At 34.0% G+C, this 20,449-nt stretch overlaps 1 protein-coding gene and 1 pseudogene across 1 annotated transcript in view; one reads left to right on the plus strand and one right to left on the minus strand.

The window, feature by feature from the left end:
• The window catches only part of SPAG6 (sperm associated antigen 6), an 85,193-nt gene extending 66,575 nt beyond the window's left edge, over window positions 1–18,618 (plus strand). The window contains exons 10-11 of the mRNA XM_074192977.1: window positions 2,521–2,666; window positions 18,299–18,618. Of these exons, the coding sequence (XP_074049078.1) occupies window positions 2,521–2,666; window positions 18,299–18,365 (213 nt within the window). The 3' untranslated portion in view covers window positions 18,366–18,618. The remainder of the gene's footprint in view (window positions 1–2,520; window positions 2,667–18,298) is intronic.
• LOC141493689 (TOM1-like protein 1 pseudogene) lies at window positions 4,608–6,229 on the minus strand (annotated as a pseudogene).
• Window positions 18,619–20,449: the final 1,831 nt, after the last annotated feature.

Genomic DNA, 20,449 nt, shown 5'->3' on the forward strand with positions numbered 1-20,449 from the left:
TCCTCTAGGATAAGATAGATTTCTATACACAATTGAGTTGGTATGTTATTTCCTCTCTAAGCCAATTCCAATGAGAATAAGGCTCATTCACTTCCTCTCATCTTCTTTTCCACTGCAAAATAGTCAGTTACTTAACTCTTTTATGTGAAATAACTTATCCCCATTTGACCTCTCCTTTCCAATTCTCTCAGTACATTCCTTTCTCCTCCTTTACATCTTTTTAATATATTTCTCTTCAAATTCAACCTCCTCCTGTGCCTTGTCTATATATGCTCCTTCTTAATAAATGAGAAGGTTCATATGAGCTATCAGAATCATCTTCCCATGCAAAAATACAAACAGCTCAATATCATTAAGTCCCTCATGATTCTCCCTTCTTGTCCACCTTTTTTATGCTTCACCTGAGTCCTGTATTTGAAGATCAAACTTTCTGTTCAACTCTGGTTGTTTCATCAGGAAAGTTTGAAAGTCCCCTATTTCATTGAATATACATCTTTTCTCCTAAAGAGTATATTCACTTTTTCTGGGGAGTTGTTTCTTAGTTGTAATCCAAGCTCTTTTGCCTTCCAGAATATTATATTCTAAACCCTAAACCCTTAATGTAGAAGCTGCTAAATCTTGTGTTATCTTGAGTGTAGCTCCATGATATTTGAATTGTTTCTTTCTGGCTACTTATAATATTCTCTCCTTGTCTTGGGAGTTCTAAAATTTGACTATAATATTCCTGGCCATTTTCATTTTGGGATCTCTTTCAGGAGGTGATTGATGAATTCTTTCAGTTTCTGTTTTACCCTGCTAGGATATCAGGGCAAATTTCCTGGAGAATTTTCTTGGAAAAATGAAGTCTAGGGTCTTTTTTTTTTTTTGGTCATGATTTTCAGGTAATTCAATAATTTTTAAGTGATCTCTTCTCAATCTGTTTTCAAGGTCAATTGTTTTTCCAGTGAGATATTTCACATTTTTTCTAGGTTTTTTATCCTTTTGGTTTTTTTTTTTATTTTTTCTTGATTTCTCACAAAATCATTAGCTTCCCATAATTCCATTCTATATGTTAAGGAATTATTTTCTTCAGAGAGTTTTTTTAATCTCCTTTTCCATTAAGTAGAATTCTCCTCATTTGTCTTTTGGACTGTTTTTTCCATTTGATCCAAACTGGTTTTTAAAATGTTATTTTCTTTAGTATTTTTTTAATCACCTTCACCAAGCTGCTGACTTGATTTCCATTATTTCCCTGCATCCCTTTCATTTCTCTTAATTTTCCCTCCACCTCCCTTAGATTTTCAAAATCTTTTTTAAGCTCTTCTGTAGTCTGAGACAAATTGATATTTTTTTCCTTGGAGGCTTTGAATGTAGGAGCTCTGACTTTGTTATCTTTTGAGTGAGCATTTTGATTCCATGGGACCCAAGTAATGGTCTATGGTTGAATTTTTTCCTTCTGTTGTTTGCACATTTCCCCAACCTATGACTTGATTTTAACTCTTTGTTAAGATGAGGCTGTGCTTCCAGGATGGAAGATGCACTGTCCTAAGCTTTTGAGAATTTTTGCAGCTGTTTTCAGGAATACCACTCCCCCAGACCTGCAAGTTCTCAATTCCTCCAAGATCTTATAAGAGGTTCTTACTGCTCTCCTGGACTGTGCTCTTCTCTGTGGATGACCACAACATACCCCTCTGCCCTGGAGCTGTGAGGAGGGTCCTGGTCCTGCTGCAAGCTGTGAGCTCTGTTATACTTTGGCTCATTTTTCTGTGACTGGGGTCCTAGATTAAGACCTAGATCTGAGTTTGGGTGAAGCAGCAGAGTCCTGCTTCAGAGATAGCAAAAAGACCTCTCCAATCTCCCCTGACCTCCTTACCTTTGAATAATGATCAATTCTGAAAGATTTAGATTATTTTCAGGAATACAACAATCTGAGACCATGCCAAAGGACTCATATGAAAAATGCTATCTGTCTCCAGACAAAGAACTGATGGAGTCTGAATGCAGATTAAAGTACACTTTTTTCATTCTTTTTTGTTTGAAATTTCTTCCACAAAATGACTAATAAGGAAATATGTTTTACATGATTTCACATGTATAACCTATATCAGATTGCTTACTATTTCAGGAAGGGGAAAGGGGAGGGAATTTGGAACTCAAAAATATTTAAAAATGAATGCTAAAAATTGCTTTTATGTATAACTGGGAAAAATAAAATATTTTTTAAAATCTTATCAGCAAAGCATGAAAATAGGTTTTGTATGACTTCACATGTACAATCAACATATTAACTTTTAAGGAGTATAGTAGGGGAGGGGGAATTTGAAACTCAATGTTTAAAAAAATGTTAAATTTTTAAAATGTGGAAATAATGAAATAAAAATTTAAAGATAAATAAGCAAGACTAGTCTCATTATGCCACAGGCATCCTTGTTCTTGCTTTGGTTTTACTTTATTTTGAACACTGGGAGTAGTAATGATCTATAATACTTAAGGATCTAGTAAAAAAAAGAACTACTATTTTAATTTTATCCCTTTTGTTAGGTGCTGCCCCATGATAGCAAAGCACGGCGACTTTTTGTGACAAGTGGTGGTCTTAAAAAGGTTCAAGAGATAAAGGCAGACCCTGGATCACTTCTTCAAGAATATATCAACAATATTAACAATTGTTACCCAGAAGAAATAGTGAGGTGGGAAAGATGGACTACTAGTTATTCACAATATGCTTTTTTCAGATTTGTATTTTCTATTCTCTGCTTCTATTTGGGGAATCTGATATATTGCATGAGCTCTGTCTATGAATTTCCTCTTCCTCTCCTCCTTTGTCAAAAATGTTTTTGTTAAAAATAATTCACAAGTTGATGTGAACATGTGTCTATTGAAACAGACCTTTGCTCATTTAGCATGTATTCCATAAACAGTGCCCCAGACACATCATGCAAATTAAATGAATAAAGTACATAGTGGTCTGGTTGCAAAAGGTGCACGATATTTCATATTCATTTTCCTCTTTACCCTGAATATCTCTTCTCTGCATAATGCTCATTGACTTATTGACTTCAAAGGGAACTTTGCAAGTAGAAAAGAAACGTTGAATATAGAACAGAACAGACCTACTATTTAGGTACCAAGAAATTAAATAATGTTGTTGCAGGATAGAGTAATATAACAGCAAGTTTTTCCTAGATTAATATAAATTTAATATAACATAACTCACATTTTCCATTTATTATCAGTGATAATGTAATATAATTTTATGCAATTATCTTAGCTCAGTATAGCAGTGATTTTTATAGTACCCAAAATCATCTGTGATATTGATTTCTGGGCCATCATATTTTTCTAGTCATTCTGAAAGAGCAAATTATGAATTTGGAGGGTTCCATTGAATAGAAACTCTGAGTAAGAAAGCTCTGAACTTGGACCAAAGGAGTAAATGAGCAATAAAAATAAAATACCTATTGGCAACAAGAAAATGAGGAAAAGGAAGTTGATAGATGAGAATTAAACCTCAGTCTTAGTGATGAATGCTTTCCTTTGTCTTTTGGAAACTAAAGAGAAATCATTGAATATGAAAAAAATTAGAACAAAGTTATAAAGATTTATTGACTTAGGGTCATGAAAAGTATTCTGTATCAAAACCTCTTTTCTTTTTTCTTTTTTGGTCCAAGCTTGTAACTTGATTAGTGCAGGAACTTTTTTTTATTTAAACTTCCACTATATACCAATAATTCCTCTGCATTGTATAGTCTTAGAAGTTGCACATGACACTGGAAAACTGAGTTACCTAGAGCAAAGGCAGTGCTACCAAGAACATTACAGATATTTAATAAAGGCTACTGATTGATTGGTTGACTGGAAACCAGATATTTTTAACTCCAAATTTTCCATCCTAGATTTTCTTTTGCCAAAAGCCATTCAGAATAAACATTTGCCAGGACTTTTTTTTGGTCCAGACACGTGATTTCATTGATAAGCAAACTCTCTTTATCACTGTCTATTGGCAACAGCTCTACAATTTATTGTCTCAGAGTGTTTGAGGCATTGAGAAATTAAATGACTTGTCCAAAGCCAAAAAAAGTCAAAGGTTGGACTAAAAGTAATAACTGCCATATATTTGGGGCAGCAGAGAGGCAGCATAACATCATGGGAATGGAGTTGAACTCAGATTTAAAAGGAACTACGTTTATTTATTAGGAGGGACTTGTTATTTGCTGTACTAGCACATTTTTTTAATTTTTGAGGGTTCCATTGAGTAGAGTTCTGAATAGTGTGTGAAGGAGTGCCCTGAACTCTTTTAAAATAGAAGAGCAAGCACCAATCTGCACTGGCAGGGAGAATTTCTGCATCAGCAATTCTCTAAACCAACTGTTAAAAACCAGTTTTCAATAACATACACAGGATTGATTAATATTATCATAGGATCATAGATTAAGAGCTAGTCCAACCTTCTCTTTCTAATGAGGAAACTAGATAATGATTTTATGATTTATGCCAGGTCATACAAATATTAAAATAGAAGAGTCAGTATATGAACCAAGATTTTCTAGCTTGATTTTTTTCTTCTTTTTTTACAGTTAAAAAGAAAAGAATATATTTTATTAAGGTTAAAAATCATTTAAAAAGTCAGCTTTATAAATTTTCCAATGGCTGTTACAAATATGAAATGTAAACTGCAATAATTGCAGGCTTTAAGCCCCAGCTCAAAATGTAAAGGGCAGAAAATATTCTCAGAAGTGAAAAATTATTTTTACATTCAATTTTAATTATGTGAAGGCACTTAAAATGATATTTTTCCTGATTTACAACTCCAGTTTATCAAATATTTTATGATTTATTCAAGGAGTAATAAAATAGTTTTCATCTACTGTTACTGTAATCACAGGTGTATGGTGATGTCGATAGATTTCTCTAAAAAGATCTTTCAGCCATTTGTTTGATTCTGAAATGATTTATGGTGATTAGCATCAATGTCTTCATAAAGAGCTTCTGCAGTGGCAGCTGGAGCCAAAGGATCAAATTCCATTACCTCATAGTAATTGGGTGGCTGAAGAGCATTGTCTTCTATAGCTTTTTGGTTGCTGGGTGAAACTGGGAGCCTGTGAGGTCTAGCACAGCCAGCCTGAAGATTCACTGGCTGCAATCAAGATTGGATTTAAATGAGTTAAGAAATTGTCATACAGATGAGCCGAGGAAATACTTTGATCTGTTCTTTGAGGAACTAGAGACATTTCTGGATTCTCCAAGGTTAGTAAATCCAGTTGTGAGTGAAGCACAGGGTTTGAGTGCTTGGCATCAGTAGTACAGGGAGTGCTAACATAGTTATTTTTCCGGGCCTCCTCTTGGCTCCAGTTTTTCTCCTGGAATCGTTTCTGATTTCGAGAAAATCTCTCATATCCAAGGAGGGCCTGATTTCAAATCCTCATTCACTTGAATGAGCTCCATTGTCACATTCTCATTCTCTATCACTACCAGCAGGTCCATGATCCTTTCTTGCATGTCCCGACCAGTCTTATACAATTTCTGTAAGAGTTCCATATCTTCCTGATTTTCAGATCCAGGTGTATTCTCCACCAATATAGCTGACATTACTTTCACATTCATTTTCACCATATCCACTTCACTTTGCAATTTTCCAATCTGTTCAGGAACCAGTAAAATAGTTGGGGGCTTGAGAGCAGTTGCGGATGAACTTATTGATGTAGATGGAACACATGGGGGTGGCTTAGTTATGCTCGGAGACAAGGCCAATTGTCTTTCTGTTTCAATCTCCATCTCTGAAGAGGGAAACTGGACTCCTTTTTTTTTAGCAGCTCTAGGTATAATTCCTTTACTTCACTCACATCCACACCTCCAGGAAAACCATGTGACCATGTCATGATGAAGCTTAAGATCTTATTCTGTATGTCTAAAGGCAAGTTGTATCTGGGACTCAGGAGCTTAACTAGATCTTTAATGAAGTCCCCCTTCACAATCAGGGCCTGGAAACTTGGGCCACAGTTCTGCATGCACATGTCAATAAGCGATAAGGTGAGTCGGATCTCCTTGTGATTACAGTTTTTAGAAATCCTTTTCTTCAAAGCTTTTACTGCCTCTTTTGGCCCATCTTTACTAGTGATAATCATGTTGCAGATGTGCAGGAACTGGCCCCAGTCTTCAGTCTGAACGCCTGCAAATGTAGCCTTTTCTATTAGGTGGCCCACTGAAGTCCCGAAGGGATCTTTGTGACTCTTTCCAAATGCCATGGTGAACCATCCTACGATTTTTTTCTTCTTTAAAAACAAATTATGAACATTGGGGGTTCTTCTGGATTTAAGCCTATAAGACTAAGTTTAGTTAACTTAAAGGATTGAGTAATATAAAACATTTGCTGAAGAGGAAAATTAGGAAAATGTTATCATTAAATATTAAGAATGTTAGTGGTTTCTGAAGCCCTCATAAATACTGATACTTTGTAAACGGGGACCAAAAACAACTCATCCCCAAACTCCAGTTCTTCTTCAAGGCAGCTTACTATCAACTACTGCTACTGCTATTACTCTTTTTGCTGCTACTTCACCCCCACCCCCTACCACCACCACCATCACTACCACTACCACTACTACCACCACCATCACCACTAGCCCCACTCCCACCTTTATCTTCACCACCATCACCACCACCATCACCACCACCAGTATCACTACCACTACTACCACTACTTTAATGTTTGTCCTTCATTTTTCCAAGAAGACCATGACATCAGGGAGGTGATACCATGACAAACACATGAATTGGATTTGACTGAGGGAGGCTGTACTAAGTCTCCAGCCTCACTTTCTCCTCTAGAGTCAACTGGGTTCAGTGGTCAGATATGAATTAGGATGCCTGGAGATGTCCCTGAATGTGAGGTAACCAGGGGTAAGTGACTTGCTCAAGGTCACATAGCTAGCATAACTCAAGTATCTGAAGACAGATTCAAACTTCCATCCTCCTGACCAATGCTCTAGCCACTGCACCACCTACCTAATGCTTGCTAGATACTGTCCTAAGGAATTTACAACTATTATTTAATTTGATTTTTAGTATACCATCAGTATTCCCATTTTATAGGTGAGGAAACTAAAGTAAACAGGTTTCCAGGGTCACAGAGCTAAGTGTCAAAGTTATAATTTGAAATCATATCTTTCTGATTCTACCTCCAACACAATATCCACTGCAACATACACACACACACACACACACACACACACACACACACACACACGTATGTATGTATAAAAGCATAAATACAAATATAATTTTGGGAAAACATACATATTAAAGAAATGGAAAAGTATCTTACCAATACAAATATGAGAAGAAACATTTTTAACTGAGCCTTAGTAGAAAGAAGATAGTTCTGGCATGGCCAAATTTAATTTAGTTCTTTTGTCAATGGACCATTGCATATCATTCATGTCTCCTATGCTATTAGCAAGGATGGCTTTTGGATATTTACTTATTTGCTATCAGTTAATTAATTGGTGATCATCCAACTCTTTCAGAATCTGAAATCAAGAATTTACAAAAAAAATTTACAAAAAAAAGTTTACAAAAATGACATAAAATATTATTAAATCAAATCAGAAAAAATGGACATTCTTGTATATGTGTGATTGGGCAATGTTTGAGAATTACTTGACAACAGAAACAATTTCACAAGAATAAAGTACTTAAAATGTATGATGCTTAATAAGCTTATAAACTTAAGTATCGGCTCTGAGCTCTCCTATATTTCTACATGATATGTTGCAGACAATGCAATTTCTCAACTGTGATGATCTAAACTTATTTCTAAACACTTGTCCTTCAAACAGACCAAAAAGTGATGAACAGGACCCTAAGCAAGGTTATAAAAAGGGTTCATTCCCTAACATTATCCCCCTTTTAAATATAATTTATGTTGTCCTGAATATACAAATACTTCACCAAAATCGATATTTATTTTTATAAATTAGAACATAGAAGATAGATTTGTATATGAAATGGTGATTCCTTATCACATATAGCTTGTGTTTTTGAAAAATCTTGAAAAAACTCAATGCTACTTTCAAAAACTGTCCTGCCTGTCTGCTTCCTTTTGAACTTACTCCTGTTTTCTTTTGTGTATTTAAAACAAAATGTTCCAGTGACCCTCATCTATTCTTTTTTTCTCTCGGTATCAATATTGCTAACTTCTTTTTCTTCTCATGCTTTCCTCATTCAAAATAAAATAAAAATAAAATTCTTGTAACAAATATACATAGCCAAGTCATGGCCATATCTACAAAATACATTGCCTGTCATCAGGAGATGGAGAGAATACTTGATCATCATTTTTCTTTAGTTGCGGTTGGCTATTGCTTTGATCAGAGTTCTTAAGTCTTTCAAAGTTGTTTTTCTTTACAATATTGTCACCGAGGTCACTGGATGAATAGAATGCAGGACCTGGAGTCAAGAAGACTGGAGTTAAAATCCAACTTGGGCAAGTCACTTAACCTCAGCTTGCCTCAGTTTCCTCATCTGTAAAATGAGGATAACAATAGCACTTAGCTTTCAGGATTGGTACAAGGATAAAATGAGGATAATGGTCATAAATTATTTTATAAACCTTAAAGTGTTATATAAAATGCTAGATATTAAATTGTTCTTTTTCCGTTTAATCTACTATATGCATATTTTCATGCAAGTCTCTTTAGGATTCTCTGAAACTATCCCTTTCATTATTTCCTAAGATTTTGCAAATTATCTTAAAATGCTGCAAAAGTGTTACATTTTTATATTCACATACCACAATTTATTTAATCATTTTCTAATTGATAGTCAACCTCTGGTTTCTAGTTCTTTGCTGCAATAAAAAGTAAAAAGGACTGCTAAAATATTTTGTACACATGGGTTCCTTTCATTTTTCTTTGATTTTGGGGAGAATATAAGCATAGTTATATTATTGCTAGGTACGAAAATTTAATGATTTTGGGAATATTCCAAATTTCTTTCCAGAATGACTAGACCATTTCTTAGTATTCCTATCAGTGCATCATAATATCTCTATCTGTCCTTAAATTCTTCAACAATTATAAATTTTCCTTTTTGTCAACTCTTCCTTTCTTAACTGGTTCAGAGAAAAATAAATTCTTTTAATGCCTTTTCTCCCAGCCCCTTATTCCAAGTTTGCATTTTTATCTCATTTAAACTTAATTATGAGAAATAGTAAATTCTACCCTCTTCTTCATCCTCTTTATACTAGTAATTTCCTTTAATTCTCCCTGTTCTTTTCTATTTTAAAATAATTAGAAAAGAGCTAATTCATCCCTATGTGATTCCTCCAATGCCTTTTGAAGATGTTATGAATCTGAAGGGACACATTTCTTTTCCTGATGTTAACATTTTTAACATTTTCCTGTATGTTAACATTTCCTCATTGAAGAGTCACTCCACAATGTTCAAATAAGATCATCTTGCAGATTTCTTTTGACTTATTTACATTTCAAAGTTTCTATCCACCGTATAGTTGTTTTCTGATTAGGAATGCTTGAAGGTACATTTTTCTTTCTCAAGATTATACTCAACTTAATAATAAGCCTTTACCTTTTGATTTTTTTCTGAAATAATGTATTGATTACAAGATCTACTCACAATTATAAAAGGATCTGCTAGGTCTTGTATGATCCTGACTGTAGTTCATTATTTTTATCTGGTTACTTGTAACAAATTTTTCTTTGACCTGGAAACTCTGGATATTGTTTATGACATTCCTGGGACTTTTCTGGGGGCATTCCTTCAGGATGCAATCGGTGTATTATTTCTGTTTTTACTTGTCCATTGGTTCTAATAGATTGGAGCATTTTTTATTTTTCACTTCTTGAAATATAATCTCCAGGATTTAAAAAAAATAGTTTTCATGGTATCTGATGATTCTTCTATTGTTTCTTTTTGATTTTCTAGTTTCATTTTGACAGCAGATTTTAAAAATTTTCTATTTTTTCCATCTTTTGATTTTATTCTATATTTTGCTATCATAGAATTGTTGATTTCTGTTTGACCTATTCTAATTTTCAGGGAGTCTTGAGCAAGGTTTATCACTTTCTGTTTTAAAGGCCTTTAATTCTTTATCCAAGTTTTCCTTCCGGTCTTTCCAGAGTTTTTATTTCATGATTTTATTTCACTTAACCTATTCTAATGATTCATATAGTGTGAAAAATTCTTTTTTTCTTTTGAATCTCTGCTTCCAGTTATTATAACATTTGCTTACTTTTTCTAGATTAGATCTTTGTGTATATATATATGCATTTATAATAATTTTTTAAATTATCAGTGTTGTCTTCTGTTTATTCATATTTCCAGGTCTAGTTCTGCCTGATAGTATTAAGTGCATGGTTGATCCTGCTTGGGCTAAACCTGGGCCATCTTGATTCAAGCACTTAATTTCCAGGGAATGTCTTTTCTAGAAATGCAAGTAAATTTTAGGTCTTTGTGAATACTTGGAACATAAGATCTTCAGGACCTTCTATGGTTTCTTGGAGTTCCTTGGACCTGAGGTGTCTTTGTCTGAGCACTCTGGAATACTGAGACTTCCACTTCCAATCTCACTAAATTTTGACTTTCTCAGGGAAATGTCCTTGGAGTCTTGTAGGTTATGGTTATATTTATTTGTTTGTGTTGGTTCTATTCTTCTTGGTGTCCCTTAATACCCATGGATTTCTGGCTGATTTTTTTCTTTAGGTGTGGGTGGATAAAGTCACTCTAATTTTGCAATTGATTTTTAAAACATTTTTCTTTTGTTAAATATTTCCCATTTGAATGTAAATTTTTTTAACAATCATTTAAACATTTTTTGAATTCTAATTTCTCTCCCTTCTTGAAAAGACAGACTCTTTGAAATCCAATTATCCATGTGAGATCATGCAAAGCATATTTGCTATGTTGAAAAATAAAGCATAAACAAAATCTTTATTCAGAGTTCATCAGTTTTCTTTCTGTAGGTGGATAGCATTTTTCTTTCTTCTTTTTTTAAAGAAAGATTTTATTTATTTTGAATTTTACAATCTCCCCCCCAATCTTGCTTCCTTCCCCCACCTCCCACAGAAGGCAGTCTGTTATTCTTTACATTGTTTCCATGATATACATTGATCTAAGTTGAATGTGATGAGAGAGAAAACATATTCTTAAGGAAGAAGCATAAAGTATGAGATAACAAATATCTCATAACAATTATCTTACATAATAAGAGAAAAAATTTTAATTAAAGATAATAGTCTTTGGTCTTTGTTCAAACTCCACAATTCTTTCTCTGGATACAGATGGTATTCTCCATTGCAGGTACCCCAAAATTGTGCCTGATTGTTGCATGGATGGAATGAGCGAGTCCAGTAAGGTTCATCATCACTCTTATGTTGCTGTTAGGGTGTACAATGTTCTTCTGGTTCTGCTCATCTCGCTTGTCAGTGTATAGCATTTTTCATGGAATGTCTTTGATAATTGTTTTATCAGAGTCTTTCACAGCTAATCAACCTTTCAATGTTGCTATTATGGTGTACAATGTTCTTCTGATTCTATTCACTTTTCATGAGATCATGTAAATCATCTGAACCCCTCCTGTTTGTCATTTCTTATAGCACAATAATATTCCATTACAATCTCATACCACAACTTGATCAGTCATTTCCCAATTGATGGTTATCCCCTTGATTTCCAGTTCTTTGCCACTAGAAAAAAAAACTACTATAAATATTTTTTACAAATGAGTCTTTCCCCCTATTCTTTAATTTCTTTAGGATACAGACCTACTAGTGGCTTTACTGGGTCAAAGGGTATGCACAGTTTGAATACATTTCCAAATTGTTCTCCAGAATGGAGACAACTCCATTAACAATGAATTAGTATCTCAATTTTTCTCATCCCTTCCATCATTTTCCTTTGTCATGTTAGCCAATGTGACATGTGAGGTAGTATCTCAGACTTGTTTTAATTTGCTTTTCTCTAGTAAGTAATATTTTAAAGCATTTTTCATATAACTTCAGTTTAGCTTTGATTTCTTCTTTTGAAAGACAGCATATTCATATTCTTTGACCATTTATCAACTGGATAATAACTTTTATTTTTTTTATAAATTTAGCTCAGTTCCCTATGAGAAATGGGACCTTTATCAGATGAATTCATTGAAATTTTTCTCCCCAGTTTCCTATCTTCCTTCTAAATTTGAATGTAATTAGTTTTGTTTGTATAAAGGTCTTTTAATTTTATGTAATCAAAATTATCTATTTAGCTCCCTTATAATCCTATCTATATCTTGTTTGATCATAAACTCTTTCCTTAACCTAATATTGCTCCTAATTTACTTTTGATATCACACTTTATATATAAATAATTTTTTCTATTTTGACCTTATCTTGGTATTAGATATGAGATGTTGATCTATGTTTTTGTTATTTTTTAGTCATGTCCAATTCTTAGGTGACCCCTGGATGTCTATAGGGTATTCTTGGCAAAGATGCTGGGGTGGATTGCCATTCCTCCCCCCATCAGTGCCCATTTTATAGATAAGGAACTAAGGTAAGTAGGGGTTACATGATTTGTCTAGCTAGGAAGTGCCTGAGGCTGAATTTGAACTCTGATCTTTTAGACTCCAAACATGATCCTTTATCTACTGCTCTATCTAGCTGCGCCTTTGGGTTATGCCTAGTTTTTGCCAAACTGCTTTCCAATTTTCCAGCAATTTTGTCAAATGTTGAGTTCTTATCCCCAAAGCCTAGAGCTTTGGATTTAGCAAACACTGGATGGTCATTTACTATTGTGTACCTAATCTGTTCTATTGATTCCATACTTTTATTTCTTAGTATCAGTTTTTTTGATGATTACCTTTTTGTAATATCATTTGAAATCTGGAATTGCTAGGCCACTTTTCCTAACTTGCTTTTCATTGCTTTACTTATATTCTTGACCTTTTGTTCTCCTAGTTAAATTTTATTATTATTTTTTCCTAGCTTTATAAAATAATTCTTAGTTTGATTGGTAGGGCACTGAATAAGTAAGTTAACTTAGGTGGATTTGTCATTTTTATTATATTGGCTTGGTCTACCCTTGAACAATTCATATTTCTCCAATTGTTTAGATCTGTCTTTGTGTGACAAGTATTTTGTGACTATGTTCCTATAAACCCTGAGTTAGTCATGACAGGTAAACTCCCAAGTATTTGATATTGTTTGCAGTTATTTTAAATAGAATTCCTCTTTCTGCTAAGTTTTCTTGGTAGAATATAAAAATGCTAGTGTGTTATCTGGTTTTATTTTATATCTGCAACTTTGAGGAAGTTATTAATTTTTTCAATTAGTTATTGAGTTGATTCTCTAAGATTCTTTAGTATGTTGTATTGTGTTTTTAAAAAGGACTAATGGCATCATCATAGGTGATGTCTCTTGACTTGTACATGAACTGAATTCAAGTGAGGTAGAGTTGCACAAAGTCATCAGCCTCACTCTCTGTTCCTGAGTCATTGAAATCCAGTAGCAAAGCAAAACTCAAGATGACTGGTGATGACTCATGATACATTGGCATTCAGTGTCTGACCATGCTCTAAGTAATTATTTGGTTAATGCCTGTTTTAACCATCTTCATGTCTGTTGGAGAAACTTGTTCTCATCTTCTCATTCCACTGGAGAAAATCTTTGTCAGCTTGAGGCTGACATTCCTCTAATTCACCTCTAATTCACCAACAGGTTTGAGTCCTAGTTCAGCCTGTCTGCTGAGATGATTTCCCTGGGTGTGGTCATTACCCATGTTATAGCCTCTCAGAGCCACAGGTGATAATTGCATGAATCAGGTGGACACCAAAAAGGAGGAAGAAACCCTGAAAAGGATTTGGCAAGCCCCCATACCAAAGGGGCAAATCCTCCCTGACTACTCCATAAACCCATCATATCATCTGAAAAGAGTGATAGTACCATGATTATTTTTTCCTTAGATTTCCTTTGTCTTATCGTTATGGTTAATAATTCTAATATAATATATATTGATTAATAGTAGTGATAATGGACATCTGTATTTCACTCCTGATCTTATTACAAATAATGTTTTCTCTTGGTTTTAGATGGATGGTGGTTGTCTAGTAGTTTTAGTCATGTTCAGGTCAGGTCTGTGTCTCTGCGAACCTCTGTGCATGAGATTTTCTTGACAAAATACTGGAGACATTTACCATTAGAGGTTAAGTGACTTGCCCAAGGTTATACAACAAGAAAATTTCTGAGATTTGAACTCAGGTCTTCCTGATTTCAAGCCCAGTGTTCTATCCATTGTACCACTTAGTTGATAGCTGGCTAGCTAGAGACTAGTTATTTTAAGAAAGGTTTCATTAATTTTATACTTTTTTTAGTAGTATTCTCAAAAATAAGAATGGGAATTATATTTTATCAAAGGTTTTCCCTACATCTATTGTTATAATCATAAGATTTTTATTGTCATTGTTGATATGGACATTTAGGTTGTTAGTTTTCCAAATTTTGAACCAGTCCTGAATTCCATCTTGACCACCATTTGCCACCATACCCTGATAGAGATAGCCCAGGACTCTGAACTAAAGATTTCCAGCTTATAGGATCAAAAGTTTTAGCATCAAAAACTTCATATTGTATTAGTGGAAATGGTATTTCAGGAAGAAGAATTGACATTTGTTTAGCTGCTGTGTTCTAAGGATCATGGTACCTTTCCATCTTAATTGGAACTGAAACTCCATATATATTGTCCCCTTCATTCAAATGTGAATTAATTTAGAGCATGAACTGTCTTACTTTTCTATTTGTATCTTCAGCACTTGACACAATTGTACAAAGTAACTGATGAACAAATTCTTCATTCATTCTTTCATTCATTTCCAATTTTCCTAACATTTTGAAAGAACATACCTGGTTTGGGAGTAGAAAGAATGGCAGTGATAGTTAGATTTACTCTGAGTACATTCCTCTTTGTTTTTCCTTACTCAAGTGTCTAAGATTTGTGAGAATACTCTACTAAAATCCTGCTTAGATTTATGATGTGGAGCTGATTAGAGTTTCTGAAGTCTGTCAGTAGAGTATAAAGTTTGTCAGATTCTACCAAGTCAGAAAGATTTGGACTAAAAGACCAGTTAAAGACTTTATGTCTGTCATTGTCTAGTCCCAGCCTAGTCCCCATCTAGTTACATGCAGAGAAACTCATTATCTCAAGATTATCACTTAAGAATGACAGAATTTATGAAGACCAACTCCTTGAGGTGGTGAGGGGATAATTCCAAAACACTGTTGGTGTAAGATTTGACATCTCAGAGATATCACATCACTGTTTTAAATAAAACATTAATACTTATATGGAAATAAAATGTTTGAAGGCTACAATATATTGGTGGAATGGTCAAATGGTATCATTTGTATGTTTATTGTTTTCCCATTGACTTTATTTTTAGGATAAATATCTCTCTGATGTTTAATATATATATATATTTGTCTATGTAAATATTTTTTAAAAATACTTGATGAAATATGACTTTCGTTATATTTGAATTTTTTTAAGTTTTAAGTTTTTTTTTAAGTTTTAAAAGCAGAGGTCTCCTGTCTTTTCTTTGATTTCTTTGAAGTTCTGCATGTGATGATTTAAAATCTGAAGTCATGTTGATATTATAAGTCAGTCCCCAGAAGTGGGGACTTTTACCGGTTACCATCTCCTCTCCATTTCATTAAAAAAAAATCTATTGGGTTTCTTCCATTGATCTTATTTCTGACAGACACATGGGGTCCAGGAGGTGGGAGCATATTTTAAATGATGTGGCTAAGTGAGAAAAAAGTAGTCAGATACAGCAAGAAATTTCTTAATGTAAATACTTCAAAGGGCCTACTGCTGAAGAAAATTTTTCAAGGATAGGAAGATTTTACATTCCCCAGGAGAAACCTTTTTACAAAGGATGCCTCTAGAAATCTGTTGAGAAAAAGTAGTGGTGATTTTGTTAGCTTAGCTTGAAAAATTGTTTAAAAAATAGTCAAAAGTAAGTTATATGACTTTTTATTGGGTTAGTTTCTGAGGACAGAGAAAGGTAAAAGTGAGATAAACAAAGTACACCATAGACTTTCTTTTGTTGGATTGCTGCTATTTTCAAGGAGATACTGAAAAGTTAGCTTCTTTTTGGCAACCTCCAAGTCTCCTGTATCTTGGATAAGAAAATTCATTGGAGCAGTGGACCAAGAGGAGTCTTGGAGGCTAAAAAGATCTATATGAACTAGCTATATGACCCCAGGCAAATCTCTTAGCATCTCTCTTCCTCAGTTTCTTCACTGTAGAATGCAGGTATGGAAGTTCATTAGAATACAGGATTGAAGTCAAGATTTGAGTTTGAATTCTGCTTCACACACTTACTAGCTGTGTGATTTTTTTTAAATAAAGATTTTTATTTATTTTGAGTTTTACAATTATTCCCATGATCTTACTTCCCTCCCCCCACCCCCCCACAGAAGGAAATTTGTCAGTCTCTATGGTATACTTTGTCAGTCTAATTATGGTATACATTGATCCAAATCGAATTTGATGAGAGAGAAATCATATCCTTAAGGAAGAAACAAAGTATGAGATAGCAAGATCAGACAATAAGATATCAGGGTTTTTTTCCTAAATTAAATGTAATAGTCTTGGTCTATTCAAACTCCACAGTTCTTTCTCTGGATACACATGGTATTCTCCATTGCAGACAGCCCCAAATTGTCCTTGATTATTGCACTGATGGAATGAGTGAGTCCATCAAGGTTGATCATCACTCCCATGTTGCTGATAGGGTGTACAGTGTTTTTCTGGTTCTGCTCATCTCACTCAGCATCAGTTCATGCAAATCCCTCCATGCTTCCCTGAAATCCCATCCCTCCTGGTTTCTAATAGAACAATAGTGTTCCATGACATACATATACCACAGTTTGCTAAGCCATTTCCCAATTGAAGGACATTTACTTGATTTCCAATTCTTTGTCACCACAAACAGGACTGCTTATGAATCTTTTGGTACAAGTGATGTTTTTACCCTTTTTCATCATCTCTTCAGGGTATAGACACAGTAGTGGTATTTCTGGGTTAAAGGTTATGCACATTTTTGTTGCCCTTTGGGCGTAGTTCCAAATTTCTCTCCAGAAAGGTTGGATGGAATTCACAGCTCCACCAACAATACAATAGTGTCCCAGATTTCCCACAACCCTTCCAACAATGATCATTATCCTTTCTGGTCATATTGGCCAGTCTGAGAGGTGTGAGGTGCTGCCTCAGAGATAGCTGTGTGATATTGAGCAAGAGATGTGATTTTTGTCTGCCTCAGTTTTCTCATCTGCAATATGGAAATTATGATAACACCTATGTAGAAAGGATGTTGTGAGGACAAAATGAGATAATGCTTAGCACATAATGTTATTTCATAAATGCTTATTTAAAAATAGTACTCAACATGGATTTTATCTTTTAGTTAGTCTGCCAACTTTTATTTACTGCTTTTCTTATCTCTATTTTTCATGTCACATGAAGCAACTTTCTCACAAATGAAGTGTTGGACTGCTCATATTAATTTTTTAAAAATCCTGTTGCTAAAAGATTTTCTCTATAAAAGCATAAATTCATAGTCCCCTAGAGGTTCAAGAACCACCTGCCAGAGATGATGCATCTTGTAGGGTTTATGAGATGAATAATTTGTAAACTAGTTGTTTATTATAGTCCTTTACTCTTACCTCAGAATTTTTGCATATGGCAATTATTCATTAATGAGAATTTTTCAAATGAATTCAGCTATTCTAGAGCAACTTCTTAGAAGCAAAATATACTTCCAGAAATATTTGAATTTTAGGGGTGAACTGCTCTCTAACTAAAACATGGATTGGGAATTTTTTCTAGGCCAATAAGGATCACCAAATTGGTAAGCTATGGTACACTGGACTATTTCTCTTATGAAAAGAAAGTCATTAGATCAAACAATTAAAGTCACATCAGTCATTAGGTATAAAAGACATTAGGTTACTATAATGAAATATTGTCATTGGATTGCTTTGAAAATAAGCATCTCTTCCTTGTTGTGACATTTATTTCCTTAAATATTTTGTCATTTAGCTGGTAGGAATTGACCATTATTCTGAGACAGTGTTCTGTTCATTGATATTCTCTTTAGTTATGCAGAAAGCATTACTGGAGAAAAATTATGCAGAATTCTCCAGGGTATGTTTGAAGTTTGACTCAAGGAATCATTTCAGATAAATATATCTGATATGTAAGAAATTTTCTCTACCTAGTATATTAGAGGCATTACAAGAATCTAATAGGAAATTTTCTTTTTTAGGTATTATTCTCCTGGATATTCAGAGACACTTCTGCAGAGGGTGGACAGCTATCAACCTCTTATATAAACAGGATCATATTGCTATAACTTACATTTACAGAGGAACTTTTGTGGATTATAAATGTAAACTCTTTTATTAAATAATTGACATAAGCACATCCTCAATTCATTTGAAATTGGTAGTCGCTAGGATTAATTTTTTTCTTGTTTTTCTAGTCATAGAATACTGCAAGCATGGAATTACTATGTGATACCCAATTCACAGTCATTTTTATGTGCAAGATTCACCTCTAAAGCAAAATAAAAAAGCATTAGAAGTTCTTAAAGTTTTCACTAATATTGCGATGAAGTTACAACTACTTGACCATTGGGTTGACAGTGGGTTCAGACTCAGAATCATAAGCATGAACAGTTTTAGAGATAGTTCTACAGATTTTCTGAAGTGACTTGGACATAGGTTAATTATCCTGAGGGTGGAGGTGTGGGTAATATAATAATAATAATAATAATAATAATAATAATAATAATAATAATAATAATAATAATAATCTCCCAACCTTGGGAAGAAAAGAGCACGAATATTTCTATAACTCCTACTTTGTAAAAGACACGTCTTACGTATATTATCTCATTTGATCTTTAACAATAATCCTGTGAGGCATATGTTAGCATTTTCCTCATTTTATAGTTGAAGAAAACTGAGACAAAGGATCACATAACTAGTAATTGTCTGGGACTGGATTTGAGCTCAAGTGTTCCTTAACTCCAGATCTGGCCTCCTTCTCCACTAAGCCACCCTGGAGGACTCAGTTTCCTTATCTGTAAAATAGAAGTCCACCAAAATCATGGATTCTTAACTTTTATGTGTGTCCTTGACTACTTTGGAAACAAGTCTGGTAAAGATTATGGAATACTCCTTTCTCATAACCATGTTTTTGAATGTACAAAATAAAATATAGAGGATTGCCAATGAAACCAAATCATTTTGAAGTACGGCCATTAACAATTGAAATCAAGTCACAAATACCTCAATCACAGATTTCATAAATCATTGCTGCTGTTCATGGACCTTGAGAAATCTATTTACAATGCTCTTGAATGGTGTGCTGGTCAGTGGTGAGGAATTTGAAAATCACACTTGAAAAGTAAAAACACCAGTTTCATGAAGGTACGGCTGACTCAGCAACGATGAATATCTTCAAATGCAATGTATACTTCCTGGTTTCCAGAAGGTAAAAACCTCCTCTGCCCTCTTCTCTGTCTATTCAATTAGTCAACTTGTATTAATTAAGCAACTCTGATGTGTTAATTTACCTACCCTGCTCCTAAGAAAAAAGAATGGGGTGGTAGAATTCAGGATTCAAAATTGTGTCAGTGATCAGAAGTTTTCTATTATTGTGCCTCTATTTACCCTGATCATTTCACATGTAGACAAGTGGACACACTTATTTTAGAGCCATAAAATCTCATACTGGGAATCAATCACCTTAGAAACTATCTGGATAATTCCCTTCTATAGAAAACCTGAGTCTTGCAGTCTCTCCTTGGATAACTTGAGGAAAGGAATGCTCATTACTTCCTAAGGCAGCTCATTTCATTTTTTGACAGCTCTGGTTGCTAGAAGATTATATATATTCATATTCACATAAACAAATATATAGGCCCTAGGTATCTAACTGTATAGACATGCATATGCACATGTATACATTGGAACCTGATTGCCCCACAAGTTTTTTGAAGTGACTTGGACAGAGGTTAATAATCTTGGAGGTGGAGGTGTGGACAGGGGTGCAGTTGGCTACATAAAACAATCTTCTAACCTTGGGAAGAAAAGAGAACAACTATTTATAGAACTACTATATAAAAGGCACACACAAATACACATATATATGTATGTGTGTGTCTTTTATATAGTAAGAATTCTATAAATATACAATGTATAGTTATTTATACAACTTACAAAAATATACAAATATATACTTATATGTATATGAAATCTACTAACTTCAACCCATTGCTCCCAGTTCTAGGTAGCTATTTATGATCAAATCAAATGCCTCTTTCGTGCAATACTTTTCAGATTTTGAAGATTTTTCCCAAGTCTTAGGAAAGTGAGTCAATAAACATTGACTATTGTTTATTCCAATCACT

This window comes from Macrotis lagotis, chromosome 7, assembly GCF_037893015.1.
Source record: "Macrotis lagotis isolate mMagLag1 chromosome 7, bilby.v1.9.chrom.fasta, whole genome shotgun sequence".
Taxonomy (NCBI): Eukaryota; Metazoa; Chordata; class Mammalia; order Peramelemorphia; family Peramelidae; genus Macrotis; species Macrotis lagotis.